Source organism: Mercurialis annua, linkage group LG1-X (assembly GCF_937616625.2).
Source record: "Mercurialis annua linkage group LG1-X, ddMerAnnu1.2, whole genome shotgun sequence".
Taxonomy (NCBI): Eukaryota; Viridiplantae; Streptophyta; class Magnoliopsida; order Malpighiales; family Euphorbiaceae; genus Mercurialis; species Mercurialis annua.
The window spans coordinates 60741360-60757656 of record NC_065570.1 but is presented as its reverse complement, the minus strand read 5'-3'; the positions used below and the strand labels follow the sequence as shown (position 1 = coordinate 60757656).

Sequence of the window (16297 nt, the reverse complement as noted above, 5' to 3'; positions counted from 1 at the left end):
GTATCTTCCAACCGAATAATTATACAACGCAACAGAGGGCAACAACACAATGAGGCATTTGTCACGTGTAGATATTTAATGAATAAAAAAATACTATAAATAAAGATTCCGTATATGTTTATTGAAATGACGTGGCATATCCGTTGTATGAGATAAACACTCCAACCAACCAATCTGTCCAATCCAATTTTAAAAATATTATTAGCAACTATATTTTTTGGAATAATTTTATCATTCATTATATTTAAAATAATTTCCATTTTCACCATGGAAAAGGTGTAGATGCGCCCTTAAAGTTTAAAAGAAGTACTTTCGTATCTCTATATTTTAACTTTCTGCTACTCAACCCTTAAAATTATAAAATTTATACAAATCAGCCATTCAAGCTAACTTGGATTTTTGTTTCATTAGAACAAAAAAAAGGCTTATTTGCACTTGTTTATAAGTTTTAAGAACATGGTTGAACCGATTAGAATTTAGGACAAAATATTCCTTCATCAAAAATTAAAGGGCATATTTACACCCTTTGCCATAAGGATTGTGCTAAGTTCGAATTATATGCTTCAAAAACAGAGTAAACCTTCCCAAGATAGCCACTTTGGTATAATACAACAACCTTTCATTTTCTGGAAAAGTTTTTTGAACAAAAAATAATCAGCTGAACACAACCTCGTATATCAGAAACTGACAAAGTCAAAAAAATGTATGTCTCACAGCACATAATATGATCGTGACAGAAAAAACCCGGAAGACAGTTATGCGAGGAGTATCTGGTTAGATGTGTAAATGCACTGAGCTTTCCCGTATGTCAAATGTCACCAGGAGCCTCGTATTGTACTATCAAGTTACTTTGGATTTTTCGTACTACTGTCGTCTACCTGGGCTGGAGGATCTTTCTGTTTCTTGACCTTAGTGGCGGCTTTGGGGATCAAGAAACTTGGCTGGCCAGTTGAAGATAGGAGTCTGGCCCACATCCTGTCCGTAATAACAACCTTGTTCTGCTTCTCATTTATACGCTGCAAGGAATTAAAATAAGAGAACATCAACGAGAATTGGAAGCATATGACATTTATTTGGTGCTTGCAGGCAATTCTTAGAACGAAATGTTCCTAACCAAAACTGTGCATCAAAATAATTTGATTCCATTCATTAGCCCCACCGAACAACAACAGATTTACTTGTTGACGAACAACTCAAAAGAGAAGATTCATCAAGCTCATTTAATAAGTGAACAAAGATTAGATAAAGACAAAATGCTCCAACTTATTTTCATTTTGGGCCTTTATACTTGAAAGGTGAATTACAAAGCTGTGTATCCATATAATATAACAATGTCAATCTTCATGTTCTAAAATTATTATATATGTGCTACAAAAATAATGGTTCAGTTAATGGTTGCAATGGGCAAATGAGGTGTTTTTCCTGTTCGGTGAGTGTTTCTAACTAGCATCATGATATTTACCCCAAATATAGGAATATCTAAATGGATCTTTAACATATTCCTATAGTTTGTTTGACAATATAGCTTCACTCTAACAATGAGAGATTCACAATAATAAAGATTCAAAATGGATCAGCACCATACATTATCTCGATGTAAAAAGCCTCTCCCTCGCATTTCAATGTGGCTGTTCCAATGGTTTATAAGTGTTCTCTAAGCCATAATGGAGCTAACCCTTTTCCTGCACTAACCCTTGGTGCAACTCTAGGGTTTTTAAAGGAAGCATATGCTGAGACAGCACATAAAGTCATTAAGGTCCAGAGCATTTGAGGATTTAGTGATCAAATAACATGAATATGCAGACAATAGCAAAATGGCAGGCACAGTATCCTGGAAGCATGACCAAAAACTGTAGCAACTAAACCAATAAAATTACCAACTCGCTTCAAAGCATTGAGTAGAAAAATATTTTGGGTCACAGGAACATACATTGAAAGGAATATAAGCATGCCGTCCATTGACAGGTCCGACGGTGAACCCTGTGTATCCAGCCATTGCCCCATGAACAGCACTATGGGCAAGGAGAGTGCTGTAGACATTATCTGATGCATTTCCTGGAATTGCACGGATCATGTATGTAGGATCTGCCATTTGGTTTGGTAAGTTATCCACATTTAAATAAAGATGAGATCAAATTGGAAGATAAAACAAATCTAATGAGCATACCAATATTCCACATTTAAATTAGGATGAGATCAAATTGAAAGATAAAACAAATCTAATGAGCATACCAATATACTTCAGTGTTATGTTCATCTTGTTTCCTTTAGCAAAATGGTCCTACAACAAAGAAAAAACGAGGTAAAAAATGCTTGTAAAGTAGCCAACAGAGATTCCTTATAAACCCTATAAATTAAAAAGAACTACTTTTATCATTACATTTCAACTAAGAGTGCATATTCTCTAATCTCATTCAAAAACCAAATTCTATTATGATGAGGACAGTCAAAGATAACTGGCATTCCACTCAATCATACCATGGGGCATGGGGGCTAACTCTCATTCTATAATTGATGTTACGCACTTACACTTTACATGCTACAGACAGAAAAGAAAATCAATAAAGTACATAACAGTAAGCAATAACTATCATGCATAATTACTATTTTCCCCCAGACATTAGGTCGTGGTTACTAGTCTCCCCATGACCTTTAAATATTCAACTGTTTACCCTCTTAACGTTTTATCAAAAGTTACTAGTAGCCCCTTCTTCAAAAAATAAATTAATTTGGACCCTAAACTTTCCTTCAAAAATCAATAAAATCATAAAATAATTTAAAGAATTTTTCAAAAATCGTTTCTAATGATTAAATAAACAATAACACATTTTTAACTATTTATATAATTCTTTTAAAATAAATATATTAAAAAAATCAAAATTAATTTAATATTTTTTCTAAAATCAATTATATATAATATGTTTTATTTCAATTCTAATTACAAATTCTACAATTTAATATTTTTTGATATGAATTGATTAAAATCATAAATTATTAAAATTTTAAACTAAACAAGAATATTGAATAATAATTTTTTTTAATGAACCGAAAAAAGTTAATTTTAAACTCAGTTTTTAAATATTTTTAAACTAATTAAAAAATTATTTTTAGATTTATTTTAAAAAATATTTTTTTTATAAAGTATTATGGTTTAATAAGTAATTAAAAGTTATTTTGAATTTGTTTTGAAATTTAAATAATCTTCTGGACTTTTTTGAAAGAAATATTAGTTTAGGGATCAAATTGAGCTTCATTATTTACAATCAAGTTTTTTTTTTTTTTGACAATATTTACAATCAAGTTAAAGTAACGAAAGAGGATGCTAGTTAATTTAATGAAACGTTTTAAAAGTCAGGAGATAATTAGTAACCACTACCTAATGTAAGGGCAAAAAGAGTAATCATCCCTAACTAACTATAGTACTAGTTCGTTATAAGATCTAGAATGTGAGTATGATGTAACAAGAGAAAATGCTCCGGACAGTATGGAAATTAAATCAATAAGACAATTATCAAAAATTAGGATAAGTACCTTGATTTTCTGAGATATCCATAACCCAACATCCTGAAGCAACTTATTACCAGAAGCATCTTGCTGGTCCATGGATTGCAGACTCTGTGAAACAAGATCTTGTCCTGCTCCCTCAGCAATAACAATAACCATATGCCCATTTTCCTTAAGTCTTTTTCCGACGAATTCAAGTAGACCACCTGGTCCTTCAAGATAGAATGGTGACTCTGGAATCAAACAACAGTCAACATCTCGGCTGGCAAGAGTAGCATACATTGCAATGAATCCTGCACAAGCAAATCCCATTAGACGAGAGAGAGGCTCTGCAAGGGTAGTACACAAAGTCATAACACTGACCACTATATCTCCCCATAAGCTTCACGACACCAATACCATTTTCAGTACTTTGAGCCTCAACATGTGCTGCATTAATTGCACGCTGAGCCTCTTCAACTGCTGTGTCAAATCCAAATGACTTGTCAATAACCTGATTCAAAAAAAAAAATTACTTAATCCAAAGCTATTTTAAGAGCTTGTAAATAGTTTCCAAAAAAGAAGGCTATATATATTTAAATAGTCTTAACAAGTAAAAGCAGTTGAAGTTAAGTACTGGGATGTCATTGTCAATGGTTTTTGGAATTCCAGCAACTGCAACTTTTAAGCCACGCCGTCGGATTTCCTGCGGAGCAAAAAACGTGTTGCATATAATTAGGTGGTATATAAAATCATACGTAAGAAACAGGAAATCACAAGTGCTGAGACGGAAAAGTTTATATGAATTAAATGAGCAACATATTATGCACATAAAACACGGGGTTGCCCTATCCTGAATATCTTACAGATGCAATTGCTTCAGATTTACCCCTTTGATATATTCTATTTGATCTTTCCGGGAAAAAAAGTATGCATTGGCATTTGACGAGTGTGGAACATTTCAGTAGGCATTTGGTTATCGGACACGCAGAGTATAACCTTATTACTTTAGTTGTTAGATCCTCGTAAACTTTCGTTACTAGAAAGCAGATCATATAAACAAAAATTAAGTTCATTTTAAGGCCAAAATAGGAACCTCCTAACCATCAGCTATTCATAGGTGATTGATGACATAAAAATAGTAATTAAGTTGATTCAACTAATATAAATGAATGAACTTGGTAATGATGTACAAGGAGAAAATGAATGAAAAAAGAAAATAACTTTTTAGCACACAACCTTCTTAAGGTTGTCTTAATCCTGTTTCTGGCACACATTATATAATATTATTCACAAAAAGGTTGTCAGATTGTCATTAACTTTATCTCAAGAACAGTTTACAAAATTTACCTCAAAAATGACTGCTGCTCCTTTTTGTGTTCCATCACCTCCAATTATGTAGACCTGGATCATTACAGTGCACAATCAAGACCTACAACATAGAATTCAAATGCTAGAACAATTTCAATTCACAAAAGTTCAGAATATCTGTGTCAACTTAAAGTGAATGATAAATTTTACCACAGCAGACCTGATTAATCCCGCGATCCTGAATGCTGTCAACTATCTTTGGTTTATCGTGGCCCCCTCTTGATGTCCCGAGGATAGTACCACCACGCTTATGGATGTCATTGACAACCTTAGGTGTCAAAGAAACAGTGTTTTTGGAATAGAAACCTTTGTAGCCTCCCTAAAATTTATCAAACAGAATGTCATGGTGATACCTAAAAATCATTAAAATACAGGTCTATTATGTTCAAAAGGAAATAGGCACTGAAATTACAACAAAATCTGCATGAAAACTTAGACTGATAGTACTAAAGGTATAGAATGGGGAAAGCGATTGAATACTTCTAAACTGATTAGGACAAAACATATCTGTAAATATTGAAAATAAGAACACAAGTACTATGTTTGGGCATCACACTTCAGATAGCACAGCTAGCAACAACGAACTGAGGCAAATTAACAGAAAACCATGTACTCACATCAATGCCGAGAACTCTGGTAACACCATATATATGATAAAGGCCACAAACAATCTCCCTGATCACTGTGTTGAGACCAGGACAAAGACCGCCACATGTTACAATACACGCGTGTACTTCATCAGACTTAAAATACACCTAAGCAGCACAAACAAGTAAAATAGGTCAACACACCACCACAATTACTCATTCAGAATTCACACATTTAGACTACCGTCTTAAAAATGAATACCTTCTCACGAGGTCCAGCACGTCGAAAATGAGTCCCTCTAGGACCATCCTTGTGGACAACAATCTATTAATCACAAAAGTAAATACAGTATTATCCAAACAATCAACAAATTCACCACATAGAAAAGAAAAAAAACACATCAATCAATTTAACCTTTTGCGCAACAGTGTCATCCACATCAACAAAGTACTGCCTAAATTTAAAAAAAAAGTAGGATCAATGTAAGGAACACAACAAGAACTATTACAAAAATACACAATAAAGAGAGAGAAAAAAATTTATGTGCTTACTTGACTGCAGAATAAGCAGGATTATCTTGTAACGGATTCGAATATGTCTGCATAATGCAAACAAAAACCAGTGCAAAAATAAGTATATAAAAGAACCAAATGCATAAATAACGAGTAAGAAGAAAGAGGGAGGAGTTAGCAGCATCATTACACAGAGATCAGGAATGTAATCAGTTAAATGAGGGACGTCTTCGAGTACATAACCAGCTTCTCCGGTCACTAATTTCATCATTTGCGACTGCGAGTCGACGGCGGTGCTTCCCATTTCTACTAATGCTCAGGTGACGACGACGGTTATTTTCACACTTGGATTTGAAAGAGAAAGGAAAAAGAAAAAGAAAAAGGAAAGAAATGAAATGAAATCTGATGTGTAGCTAAAATGAGTAAAAAAAGTATTGCGTGTAATTTACGAGCCATAATCTCGACGCGTTTGTAAAGATATGCGACGTCGTTTCTGGGTTGACTAGAATTAATAAGAATAAATAAATAAAAAACATGTAGCGTGGGTTTACCATGTTCTGGCTTTCGCCCACTGGTTTTGTTATTCTTCTTTCTTTTGCTTTTCGGGATCTCAGAGGTTGTGTGCCTATTTTTGATATTTATCTAATCTTTTAAGTTGGTCAAATTTTCAGAAAAGGCTAAATTTTTGAAGAAAAATTTAGAAGAAAAATTTACAAAAATTCAAATTTTATTGAATTTATTCTGAAATGTATGATTTCGTTTCAATTTTGTCCAAGTCTCACTTTTGAATTGATTTTGCATATGTGGCACATATATGCTGCTGACAAGGCATGCCACCTTGGCGAATGCAAGATAAAAAATCCAAATAATTTTTAGATTTTTTAAAAATAACATTTACACCCTCAAACTTTTAATCGTTTTAATTTAAAAATTAAAATATTATGTTTATAATTTTTTTTAAACATTTAACTCTCTTCTTCATTTATTTTATCTATAAATAAATAAAATATATAAATTAAAACTAATTAAATAATCATTCCGTCCCCCTCGCATACAACAATTTTTTTGACAATTTTTTTTTCCGAGGAGCCTCCTCCTCATGGAGGAGCAGCCGCTCCTCCGCTTTCCGAAAAATAAAAATAAAAAATTATATAAAAAAATTAGTGCATAAAATTTTAATTTTTTAAATTAGTTCGTTTAATTTAAAGTGTTAGACGTGGAACGATCAGAAAAGACAAACGGATTTTAGTTATTTTAGAAAATAAAAATTAATTTATATTTAAAAATTAATTTTGATTATAATTTTGATTATTTAGAGTATTTTAAAATTTGAAAAAAAAATAAGGTGAAATGATTTAAAGTTTGAGAGTATAATTTTTTTTTAAAAAAAAATAAGAACTTAAATAAATATTTAACCTACTAATGTGCCACCCCACATCAGTACCACATAAGCATAATTATGTGCCAATTGAGTCTTGGACAAAATTAAAACGAAATCATGCATTTCAGGACAAATTGGATAAAATTGAAAGATTTGGATTAAAAGTTTGATCTTTTTTAGTTATTTGGCCTTTTAAGTTTTATAAATTTTATCAAGTCTAATAATAATACGATTAACTGTAGAAAAAATAAATCGTAAATTTTGATCAAATGAAGAAACAGTTCATTTTTAAAAGTCACTAGTAATTTACAAAAATAAATAAATAATTATTTCTAAAAACTGATTGGCTTCATTTAATTTTCTTTTGGTTTACTCATAAAGAGGTGTCTTATGAACTATATTTACATAAAACTGGTCTTATGATTTAAAAAAATTTAAATCTTTTACATGTTTAGCAAATTTATCTAATTTTTTTAAAGTTTGACAATTATACTAGAAATTTATCCAATTTTTCACAAATAATTAAATGTCTCAATTTTTCAGTATAATATTCATTTATTTTTTTTCTGTTCAAACCTGTTTTTTCTACTTCAACAATTGAGAAGTAGAGTATTTAAAATGATTATTCGCCAAATTTTATTTTTTCACCTTTCACGTTTGTAAATTTTGGCAAGGCTCGCCCTTTCATTTTTTTTAGCATTTTTCGTGCACTGATGCATTTTTTCCCTTCCCTTAATAATGTCGTTTTGATTTTTTGATAAATGAAACGACATCATATGGTGAGATTTTGAGCTGTGAAATGCTAAAAGATGAAAGCCTGTAGTTTTTTTAGTCAATTTTTAAAGGTTGTATTTAAATCGCCGTAAACGTGAAATGTTGAACTTTTTTTGCGAACTTTTTTTTAGTAAGAGTTAGATTTTGCACTTCTAAAAATGACCTTTGTATAGAAAATCAATTTAAAAATGATGTCTAAGCATAAAAAGATTGACACTGTTAAACTGATTGGACAAATTTAGATAGAATTATAGCAAAATTATCAAATTGGGAAAGTTTGCAAACTTTAAATTTTTTGAATAAATTTACAAAAGGCCAATAAAATTTAACAATTGACTTTTTTAAGCCACGATACCTATAAAATAACTCTATTTGCTCTATTTTTTTATGTTATTTTATTACTACCACTCGATGTGATAATAATATACAAAGAAAGAAATTTGATTACTTTATTTTTATCATATATTACAAAATAATATCATATCAAGCTGTAGCTCAAATGGTATAAGCGCTCCCTCCTCCCCAATTATCAATAAAAAAAATAAAAAACAAATATCATATCAATTAAAATAAAGTATTAGTATTCACATAGATTTATCAATACTTAATCTACTGATACTTTTTGCATCGAGCTAATCACAAAGTATTCTTTTGATATCTTTTACAACTCAGATAACAATTGACAAAGTTTGGAATTAATAAAATGAACTTGATACGAATCATAAGTTATGATGTCAAATTTGGCAATTGGACTGGCATAAAAACTCCATGGAACCCATATGGAACTCTGCAGGGCAATGTGATTTTGGCAACAGCTTCACCACTGAAGTTTCTCGAGTCCACTATATAAGCCTGCACAGCTTAAACAGTCATTTATAGCAAATCTACTAAAAATAACATAGAAATAAAAGAAATGATTGGATCTTAGAATATCGAGCTAAATACAAAACAAATAATGAGCTTTACAATTTAACATAGATTTTCAATTTTAAAAATATAAATATAACTTTTGTACAGTTTGAAATATCGAATAATTTTTGATTAAGAAAATATTGATGGGGATGCCGAACACTGACACGATAATACATATTATACATTCATATTATTGTTATTTTATAAAAATTGTGTTTAATTTTTAAATAACATGAAAACTTTAATTAAAAATATAAAAGATGCTAAAGTTTATAATTTGTTTTTCAACTAAGCGAAAAATAAATCATTTGAATTTTTCATGAGATAATCCCTAAATATCCTCTTAGTTAAATACATTACTTAATTACCTGAGACACATTAGTATCTTCATTGTGAACAAATGTAATGAGCCAACCATCATCTTCTTCAAGGCTATCAACTTTAGGTACAAAAGCAGCTCCAGTGCAGAAGGTATTCTTCTCAAATTTATGGTACTCTACTCTTAGCACCTCATCAACTTGGTCATCTATCTAACTCCAATAATAATAAAAATTAGTCAGCACTATTCATTTTGCATATTAGGAAATAAACTCTAATTGTAAATAATTATTCACATTAAATAATAATAAAAAAAACTAAACTAATTATAATACCAAAGTGGACTTGTTGTGTGGCTCTTCAAAGTACAATTTGGCTAGACCTCCATATTTTGCCATGCCTGAAACAATTATTTAATCATCAATTGTTAATAACAATAAATAGGTATGATAATCCTAAATAAAAATAATAATAATGAATCTCTATAAGAACAAGCCTGAATATTATCACCTGAAATAGAACTAGCCTCAGAGTCAAGCACTTGTGTATAGCCAATTTTATTTTTGAGACCAGTATAATCTGGATTGATGATTGGAAAGTCCATGGAGAATCGAGTTCCGCTTAGATATCGCTCCTTAACCTCTCCGGTGTGCATGTTTAATCTCCATTCATGACACCGACTGAACAACAATCCTTCTTCATTACCATTACTATTACTATTACTATTTGCTTCACCTGATAATGATGATTGTTTTGGCCTAAACCTTCTTGAAAACCATTCAAATTTATTTAATCCCATTTCAGGTCCTGGTATGACCGAATCAAGAGCCTTACAACCCCACACTACTATCTGTTCAAATAAACAAAATATAATTCCAATAGGGCCATGTTTGGTTCATGGAATAGGTGCGGAATGGAATAGCTATTCCGTATATAATGAAAATTCTTTGCTTTGATTCATGGAATAAGTATTCCACGGAATTGCTATTCCATAATTTTGTGGAATAAGTACTCCTCTCAAAAACTAAAGAATGGCTATTCCATTCTTTATGGAATAACTATTCTATTCCATGCTATTTCATTCCATGAACCAAACATGGCCTAGATTGTATAAGTCAGATTTGGTATATTTTAAAAATTTAGTACATAACTCTCTAAAATAAGACAATTACATCTTATATCAATTTCAACATATTTGTATATCTTTTAATATCTCATGTCAATTCCAATATACATAATACCCTCACGGCACGGTTGCTTTTTACATACTATATATGATATTTTTTACTAAATTGTTAAAATAGGCAAAATTTAATTTATGAACCTGTTTTATAAGTTAAAGGACCGGAATGACCCTTTTCTCTAATGTGATTAAAAATTTACCTCATCGCCATGTTCGAAGCAATTAAAGACGTGAAATGTGCAACTGGGTTCTACTTCAAACCACTTGATTGAGTTTGCATCACCATAGCGAGGCATTATTCCTATCCTTGAGTAGTCTTCCTTGTTATATTGAATTAACCTACATTATATTACATTTATACACATTCATTTTTTTCTTTATTTTGTGACTAAATTAAAATTTGAAGTTGAAGAATTTAATTATGTATACTCACGGGCCTCCCTTAATTAGCCGGTGAATGTCTATGGTTAATGGGAAATCTAAGATCACATTGTACCTGCAAAGTATATACAAACTCATTTTCCTCAATTAAATTTTCTTTAATTATTTTAAATTTTTCTTTTCGTTATAAATGCACGGAATTGTTCTATAGTATTGCCCAAGTGATATCGAAAGATTTAAGTACCATTTTGCCTCCTCAACTTGTAAGCAATGAGCAATTAAGCACACAAATTAATTTTGTGGGCAAATCAGTTATGAACTTGAGCAATTAATTCCATTTTGAAAAATTAGCTTACATGTTGAGGAGGAAAATTGTCAAGATTGGGCTAATTGTCTATAATCAGCAATTTCATGACTAATTTGCTCACAAAATTGATTTATAAGTTAATTGTCCATTGCTTGAAAGTTGAGGAGGCAAATTGCTATTTAAATCGATATCAAAGTTATATCTGCAACTGCAAAAATACGAGTTTATATTTATGTTGAACAAAGTAAGAAATAGAGGTGGCAATGGGCCGGGTCAGTCCGTGAACCGGTCCGGTCAAACCCGGCCCAGAACCGTACAAAGGGCAGTTCCAGGTCGGTTCCAGATTTGTTAAACCGTGAATCGGCAATTCCGGGTCGGAACCGGCGGTTAAAGGCTCGAACCTGTTGATAAAAAAATTATATATTATATATTTAATATATATATTATATCTTTATCATATAATATATTTTCTTTTGCAATAAAATGTATGTTATATTTGTTTTAGTTAAATTTTTAGTTAATATTTTAAATTTTAAAAAAAAAATCTTTATTTTTTTATAATCCTATCTCCGTGAGTTATTTTATTGTTAAATTATATTTTTTGTAATTAAATTTTAATTTTTTTTAATTTTTTTCTAAACCGTCCTAAACTGGAATCAGAACCGTCCGGTTCTGAACTGTCATGGAACCGTCTCTTAGGCGGTTCCGGGCCGGTTTCACTTTTTCTTGAACCGTGATCCAACGGTTTTGAACCGAAACCGCTGGGTTATGAACCGTGGCCACCTCTAGTAAGAAATGCTAAAACATGAAATTTAAAGGTATGGTCACTTAAAAACATAGTATAAAAGATTCCGACTTTCTAATTTATGGTACGAATTTTTTAAAAATTTATTTCTAACATAATTTTGATAAGACATTTTCAGTTACAGTTACACTATTTAAAATTTTCAAGTAACAAAAAGGGCAAACATTTTTAAAAAAATTATGATCTAATCTTTTAAAAACTTTGATCTAATTTTGGTAAGTATATTTTTCAATTGTAGTTAATTACTCAAAATTCTCAAATAAAAAGGGCAATGTTTTTAGATCTTATTCATTCATTACCAAATTAATTCCATCAATTATAACCTTATTTTGACAACTTGCGATTGGGAAAAAAAGTTAAATTCGGTCATTAATGAAAAATTCGAAAAGGATTTGTTTAGGGTTTAGGGTTTAGGCAATTAAGCCAAATTTAAAATGACAATTTAGGAATACAGTTTTTTCTTTTATGAATTCTAAAAATAGGTTATACATATAAAATTTATGAGAATTCAATTTTTTATTTTATAAATTTAAAAGTACTTTCAAAAAAAGAAATATAAATAAAACATTAACCATAGTTTAATTCGACATCAAATAGACTTAACCTATGAAAAATTATTGCACGCAACCGTTGTGATCCGTGCAACAGACCAATGATACATTAGTCATGTGGAAAAGTTAATGATAAAAAAGTTAAATTATAATCAAAAAAATTCATATTGTAAATATTTATTGGTTTGTTATAAATTTGACTTGGCAAAATCAATATATGAAATAAACACTCGTAATCTATTACAAAAAGTGTGTGCAAGGTGATAGATAGCTAACCTTTGAGTAACTCCAATATCATGCGAAAGGGTGCATCTGTTAAGTTTTAGATCCACTTTATGAACTAATCTTTTCCCATCAGCTGTAAATAATTGCATATTAGTTTTATGCATAGTAAAATTAGTACAGAATATCCGGAAATAAAAAATACTATGTACCAGAAATTAAAATTAGAACAGAATATCCGGAAGTAAAAAGGAATTTTGAGATTAAATTATGTACCAGAAACTACTCCTAATTCCATGAAAGGTTTTGTTGCGTCGACTCCCATTATTACCAGCTCCCCACTATCCGGAGCTCTCTATGAATTAGAAAAAACAGCTTAAAATAAGTAAATTCTATACTGCTCGGAAATTTCTCGAGTGCTACGACCTCACAGTTTTATTTTTATTTGTGAAAATAGTTTACTGAAACTAAAAATCTCTATATTTATAAAAAAATATTTCTCTTTGAGCATTTCCGTTTTTGTAAATTTCTAGTCTTGTTGGGTTGAGAGAAGAACCTTTGCGTGGCTAGTGAAAGGTCGATTCCAGGATCCATTAACATCCCAATTGCCTAAGGTTTCAAGGGTAAAAATGTCAATTTCTTGAGGAATGTGATTTTCAGCAGCCGAGAAAAATCTGCCTGCATGCTCAAATACACTGGTGTTGCTTAGGTATTTGTTCACTTTTCCAAATCTCAGCTGAATATACACATCCAAGAAGAGAGATATTAGTCAATACAGCCCCTAAATTTACACTCATGGAAATTAACATCAAAATTAACTTTTTTTATATCCATTAGATTCCTGAACTTACAAAATTTTATCAACTAGTCCAAATTTTTGATATGTTAACCCAAATTTTTGATCGATCAGCCTTTTGCAGTTGTTTTCAAAATTGACACATTTAATCTAATTGATAAAAACCGACAAATATAAAAGTTATTTTTTAGATGAGGAATTTTGGGTTAGAATGTAATATAACCTGATTGAAAAAGAAAGCTGATAATACAGCTGCTGAATCTCCTTCTATTGCAGGAAGAAAACATGGTTTGTTTCGTTCATTTTCGAGCTTGAATGTTTCGGTTTCGACATGTCGGTTATTGTAGAGAATAGTCCAGCCTCCATCACTGGCTTTGTCAAAATACAAAACATGAACCATTCCTTCTCCTTCTACCCAAATGTTACTTGACCTCCCAAACATTGAATTTGTTGATTTTAATCCACCAAATAATGGATTTGGTCCTGCAATTACACAGCAGCCAAGTTACTAAAAATACACTTAAAATTCTTCAAATCAAGATATATAAATTAAGATAATTTTCAAAAAAAAAAAAGGTACAATCACTTTTAAAATCTGAATCTTTGTATTTTTTTATCATTACAACCGAATCATTTAGTTTTAACAATTATATCCAATTTGTTCAAAATTTTGACTTTCACTTTTAAATCCAAACTTTTATATTTTTTTTATCAATTATGACTCAATTAAAAATGTTGTTTAACTTTGTTAAAGAATTATTATGAAATTTGGTCGCAATGGGTAAAAGACGTAAAAGTTTGAATTTAAAAAATAAAATCTAAAATTTTGGACGTAATTACAGCTAGAAAAGCATTTTAAATTGGACATAATTATAAAAATTAAAAAATTTAGTCATAATGAATTACTATAAAATTTGGATATAAAAAGTAGTTTGGCCTAGGTAAAGGCCATAACCATGTACCTACACCTTTATTTCAGGACATAATTAAACGCCCGATTATAATTAATAAAAAAACATAAAAGTTTGTATTTTAAAATAATTAGTCTGAGAAAGAATTGTAATTTGACATATGACAGGTCTGACTTTTATCTTATTTTATTTTAATGGGATATCATATAGAAGGTTGTTTAACATAAATCAATTTGACCCGGTCAAGAATAATAACCCTTGTATGGTTTTTGTAGTGTTATTAAGGGCATAATCAAATAAGAAGCAGAGAGAATCCATCTCAAACACTATTCGTATAGTTTGACTTACAACTTACAACTATCAAAAACTGAGTGTGTGACAATGAAATCTCACACATTAAGCCAAAGCAGCTAATGTTCAATTCTATGTATTGTTCGATGGTTCCTAAGAAATATGCCAAATTAATATTCCAATGCTTGTTTCTCATCATAAAATGGAATTTACTAGTGTTTGATTTAAACAACACCACATAAAATACTACTAATTGTAAAGACCTAATATTGTCAAAAACTAAATTCCTTTGACATTTTAGCAATTTATTCAAATCTTTTAAAGGTTGTGAAAATTTATGCCAATTAACCGATTCGCTTAAAATCTATCTAATTTTTCAAAATCGATTTTAATTGTATCTATTTAGCGTAAAATATGAAATTACAATTTACCTAGATCACATGACATTTTAATCGGCAACCTTTTCTCAATTTTTTTTTAAAAATTCACATTCAATTGTCATATAGGCACAATCAAGCCAATTTTCAAAATTGAATAGATTTCCATCGAATTAGACAAAGGGTAATGTCATAAAAATTCACCAACTTTACACGTTTTCTCATTTTAATCACGGCGTTTAAAAATCATCATTTTTATACACCAACTACCATTTTTTTCTCAAATCCATACGTACCGTTCAAAAATCCGGCGAAAATTAATGACGCGTCACTATCTGATTTATTATGGCTAGTCACTATCTGATTGCCAGCTCGTCAATTTTTTACCGGAATTTTGAACGGTGTCTGGATTTGAGAAAAATTGGTAGTTCGTATATGAAAATGACGATTTTTAAACGGCGTAATTAAAATGAGAAAACGTATAAAGTTGATAAATTTTTATAACATTAAGCCTTAAATAAATTGAAATAAATTTATATAACTTTTAAAAGATTTAAATACATTTTCAAACAAAATGGGAAGGATTTTGCTTATCGGAACCATTAAGCCAATCATAAAACTATATATAATGCATACAATACCATTTCTGATGTAGACACCCTCGGAGAAACTATGTGGAATCTGCCCTTCAATGGCGGTGACAATAACAGCTCTCTTTAATTCATCAACCGGAGCAAAGTTGCTCTGCATGCAATTCCATAAAATCATATAAGCGATCTCGGTGGTAATTTACATCTATATCACTGCAATTGCAAACATAATATGAGACTGTATTGAACCTGAGACGGAAGCAATGGCTGTTCCACAAATTCGAAAACAGAATCAACAAAAGCATCCAACAATTTCAGTGAAGTGTTCTTTATGGTTTTCTGGAGGAGAAATGATGACCCCAACTCTCTACAAAATGGCTGCCGATCGACAGTAAAAAATTAATTAATATTTAGACATAAGAAATATAATGATAAGGAGATTGAGAGAGATGACTTATTACTTTGAGGAGTTTGGATTTTAAATTACTAAATCTGTCTGCAAATGAACATCTCTGTAATGAGCAATTAGCTTGGAATGTTGCAT

At 30.5% G+C, this 16297-nt stretch overlaps 2 protein-coding genes across 2 annotated transcripts; both read right to left on the bottom strand.

Moving 5' to 3' along the window:
- Positions 1-597: 597 nt before the first annotated feature.
- On the bottom strand, positions 598-6337 carry LOC126665606 (ATP-dependent 6-phosphofructokinase 6). Its single transcript, XM_050358444.2, has 13 exons — positions 6145-6337; positions 5994-6040; positions 5857-5896; positions 5704-5766; positions 5472-5609; positions 5015-5173; positions 4834-4887; positions 4121-4189; positions 3868-3997; positions 3532-3797; positions 2233-2281; positions 1931-2085; positions 598-1016 (listed from the first exon to the last, which is right to left on the bottom strand). The coding sequence occupies exons 1-13, from the start codon at positions 6256-6258 to the stop codon at positions 846-848; spliced, it is 1455 nt and encodes a 484-aa protein (XP_050214401.1). The 5' UTR covers positions 6259-6337; the 3' UTR covers positions 598-845.
- Positions 6338-8651: 2314 nt separating this feature from the next.
- On the bottom strand, positions 8652-16297 carry LOC130014672 (carotenoid 9,10(9',10')-cleavage dioxygenase 1-like). Its single transcript, XM_056104902.1, has 13 exons — positions 16241-16297; positions 16003-16131; positions 15800-15907; positions 13808-14089; positions 13345-13524; positions 13065-13143; positions 12843-12924; positions 10956-11018; positions 10723-10861; positions 9850-10189; positions 9675-9739; positions 9390-9551; positions 8652-8961 (listed from the first exon to the last, which is right to left on the bottom strand). The coding sequence occupies exons 1-13, from the start codon at positions 16295-16297 to the stop codon at positions 8836-8838; spliced, it is 1812 nt and encodes a 603-aa protein (XP_055960877.1). The 3' UTR covers positions 8652-8835.

Coding starts and splice junctions, on each gene's coding strand:
- LOC126665606 (XM_050358444.2), bottom strand. CDS start 6,258: ATGGGAAGCACCGCCGTCGACTCGCAGTCGCAAATGATGAAATTAGTG. Junction 5,610..5,703: donor GTGCTGGACCTCGTGAGAAG/GTATTCATTTTT, acceptor TGTGCTGCTTAG/GTGTATTTTAAGTCTGATGA. Junction 2,086..2,232: donor CATAACACTGAAGTATATTG/GTATGCTCATTA, acceptor ACCAAATGGCAG/ATCCTACATACATGATCCGT.
- LOC130014672 (XM_056104902.1), bottom strand. CDS start 16,297: ATGCAACATTCCAAGCTAATTGCTCATTACAGAGATGTTCATTTGCAG. Junction 11,019..12,842: donor GATATTGGAGTTACTCAAAG/GTTAGCTATCTA, acceptor TATACTTTGCAG/GTACAATGTGATCTTAGATT. Junction 8,962..9,389: donor AAGATACTAATGTGTCTCAG/GTAATTAAGTAA, acceptor TAAGCTGTGCAG/GCTTATATAGTGGACTCGAG.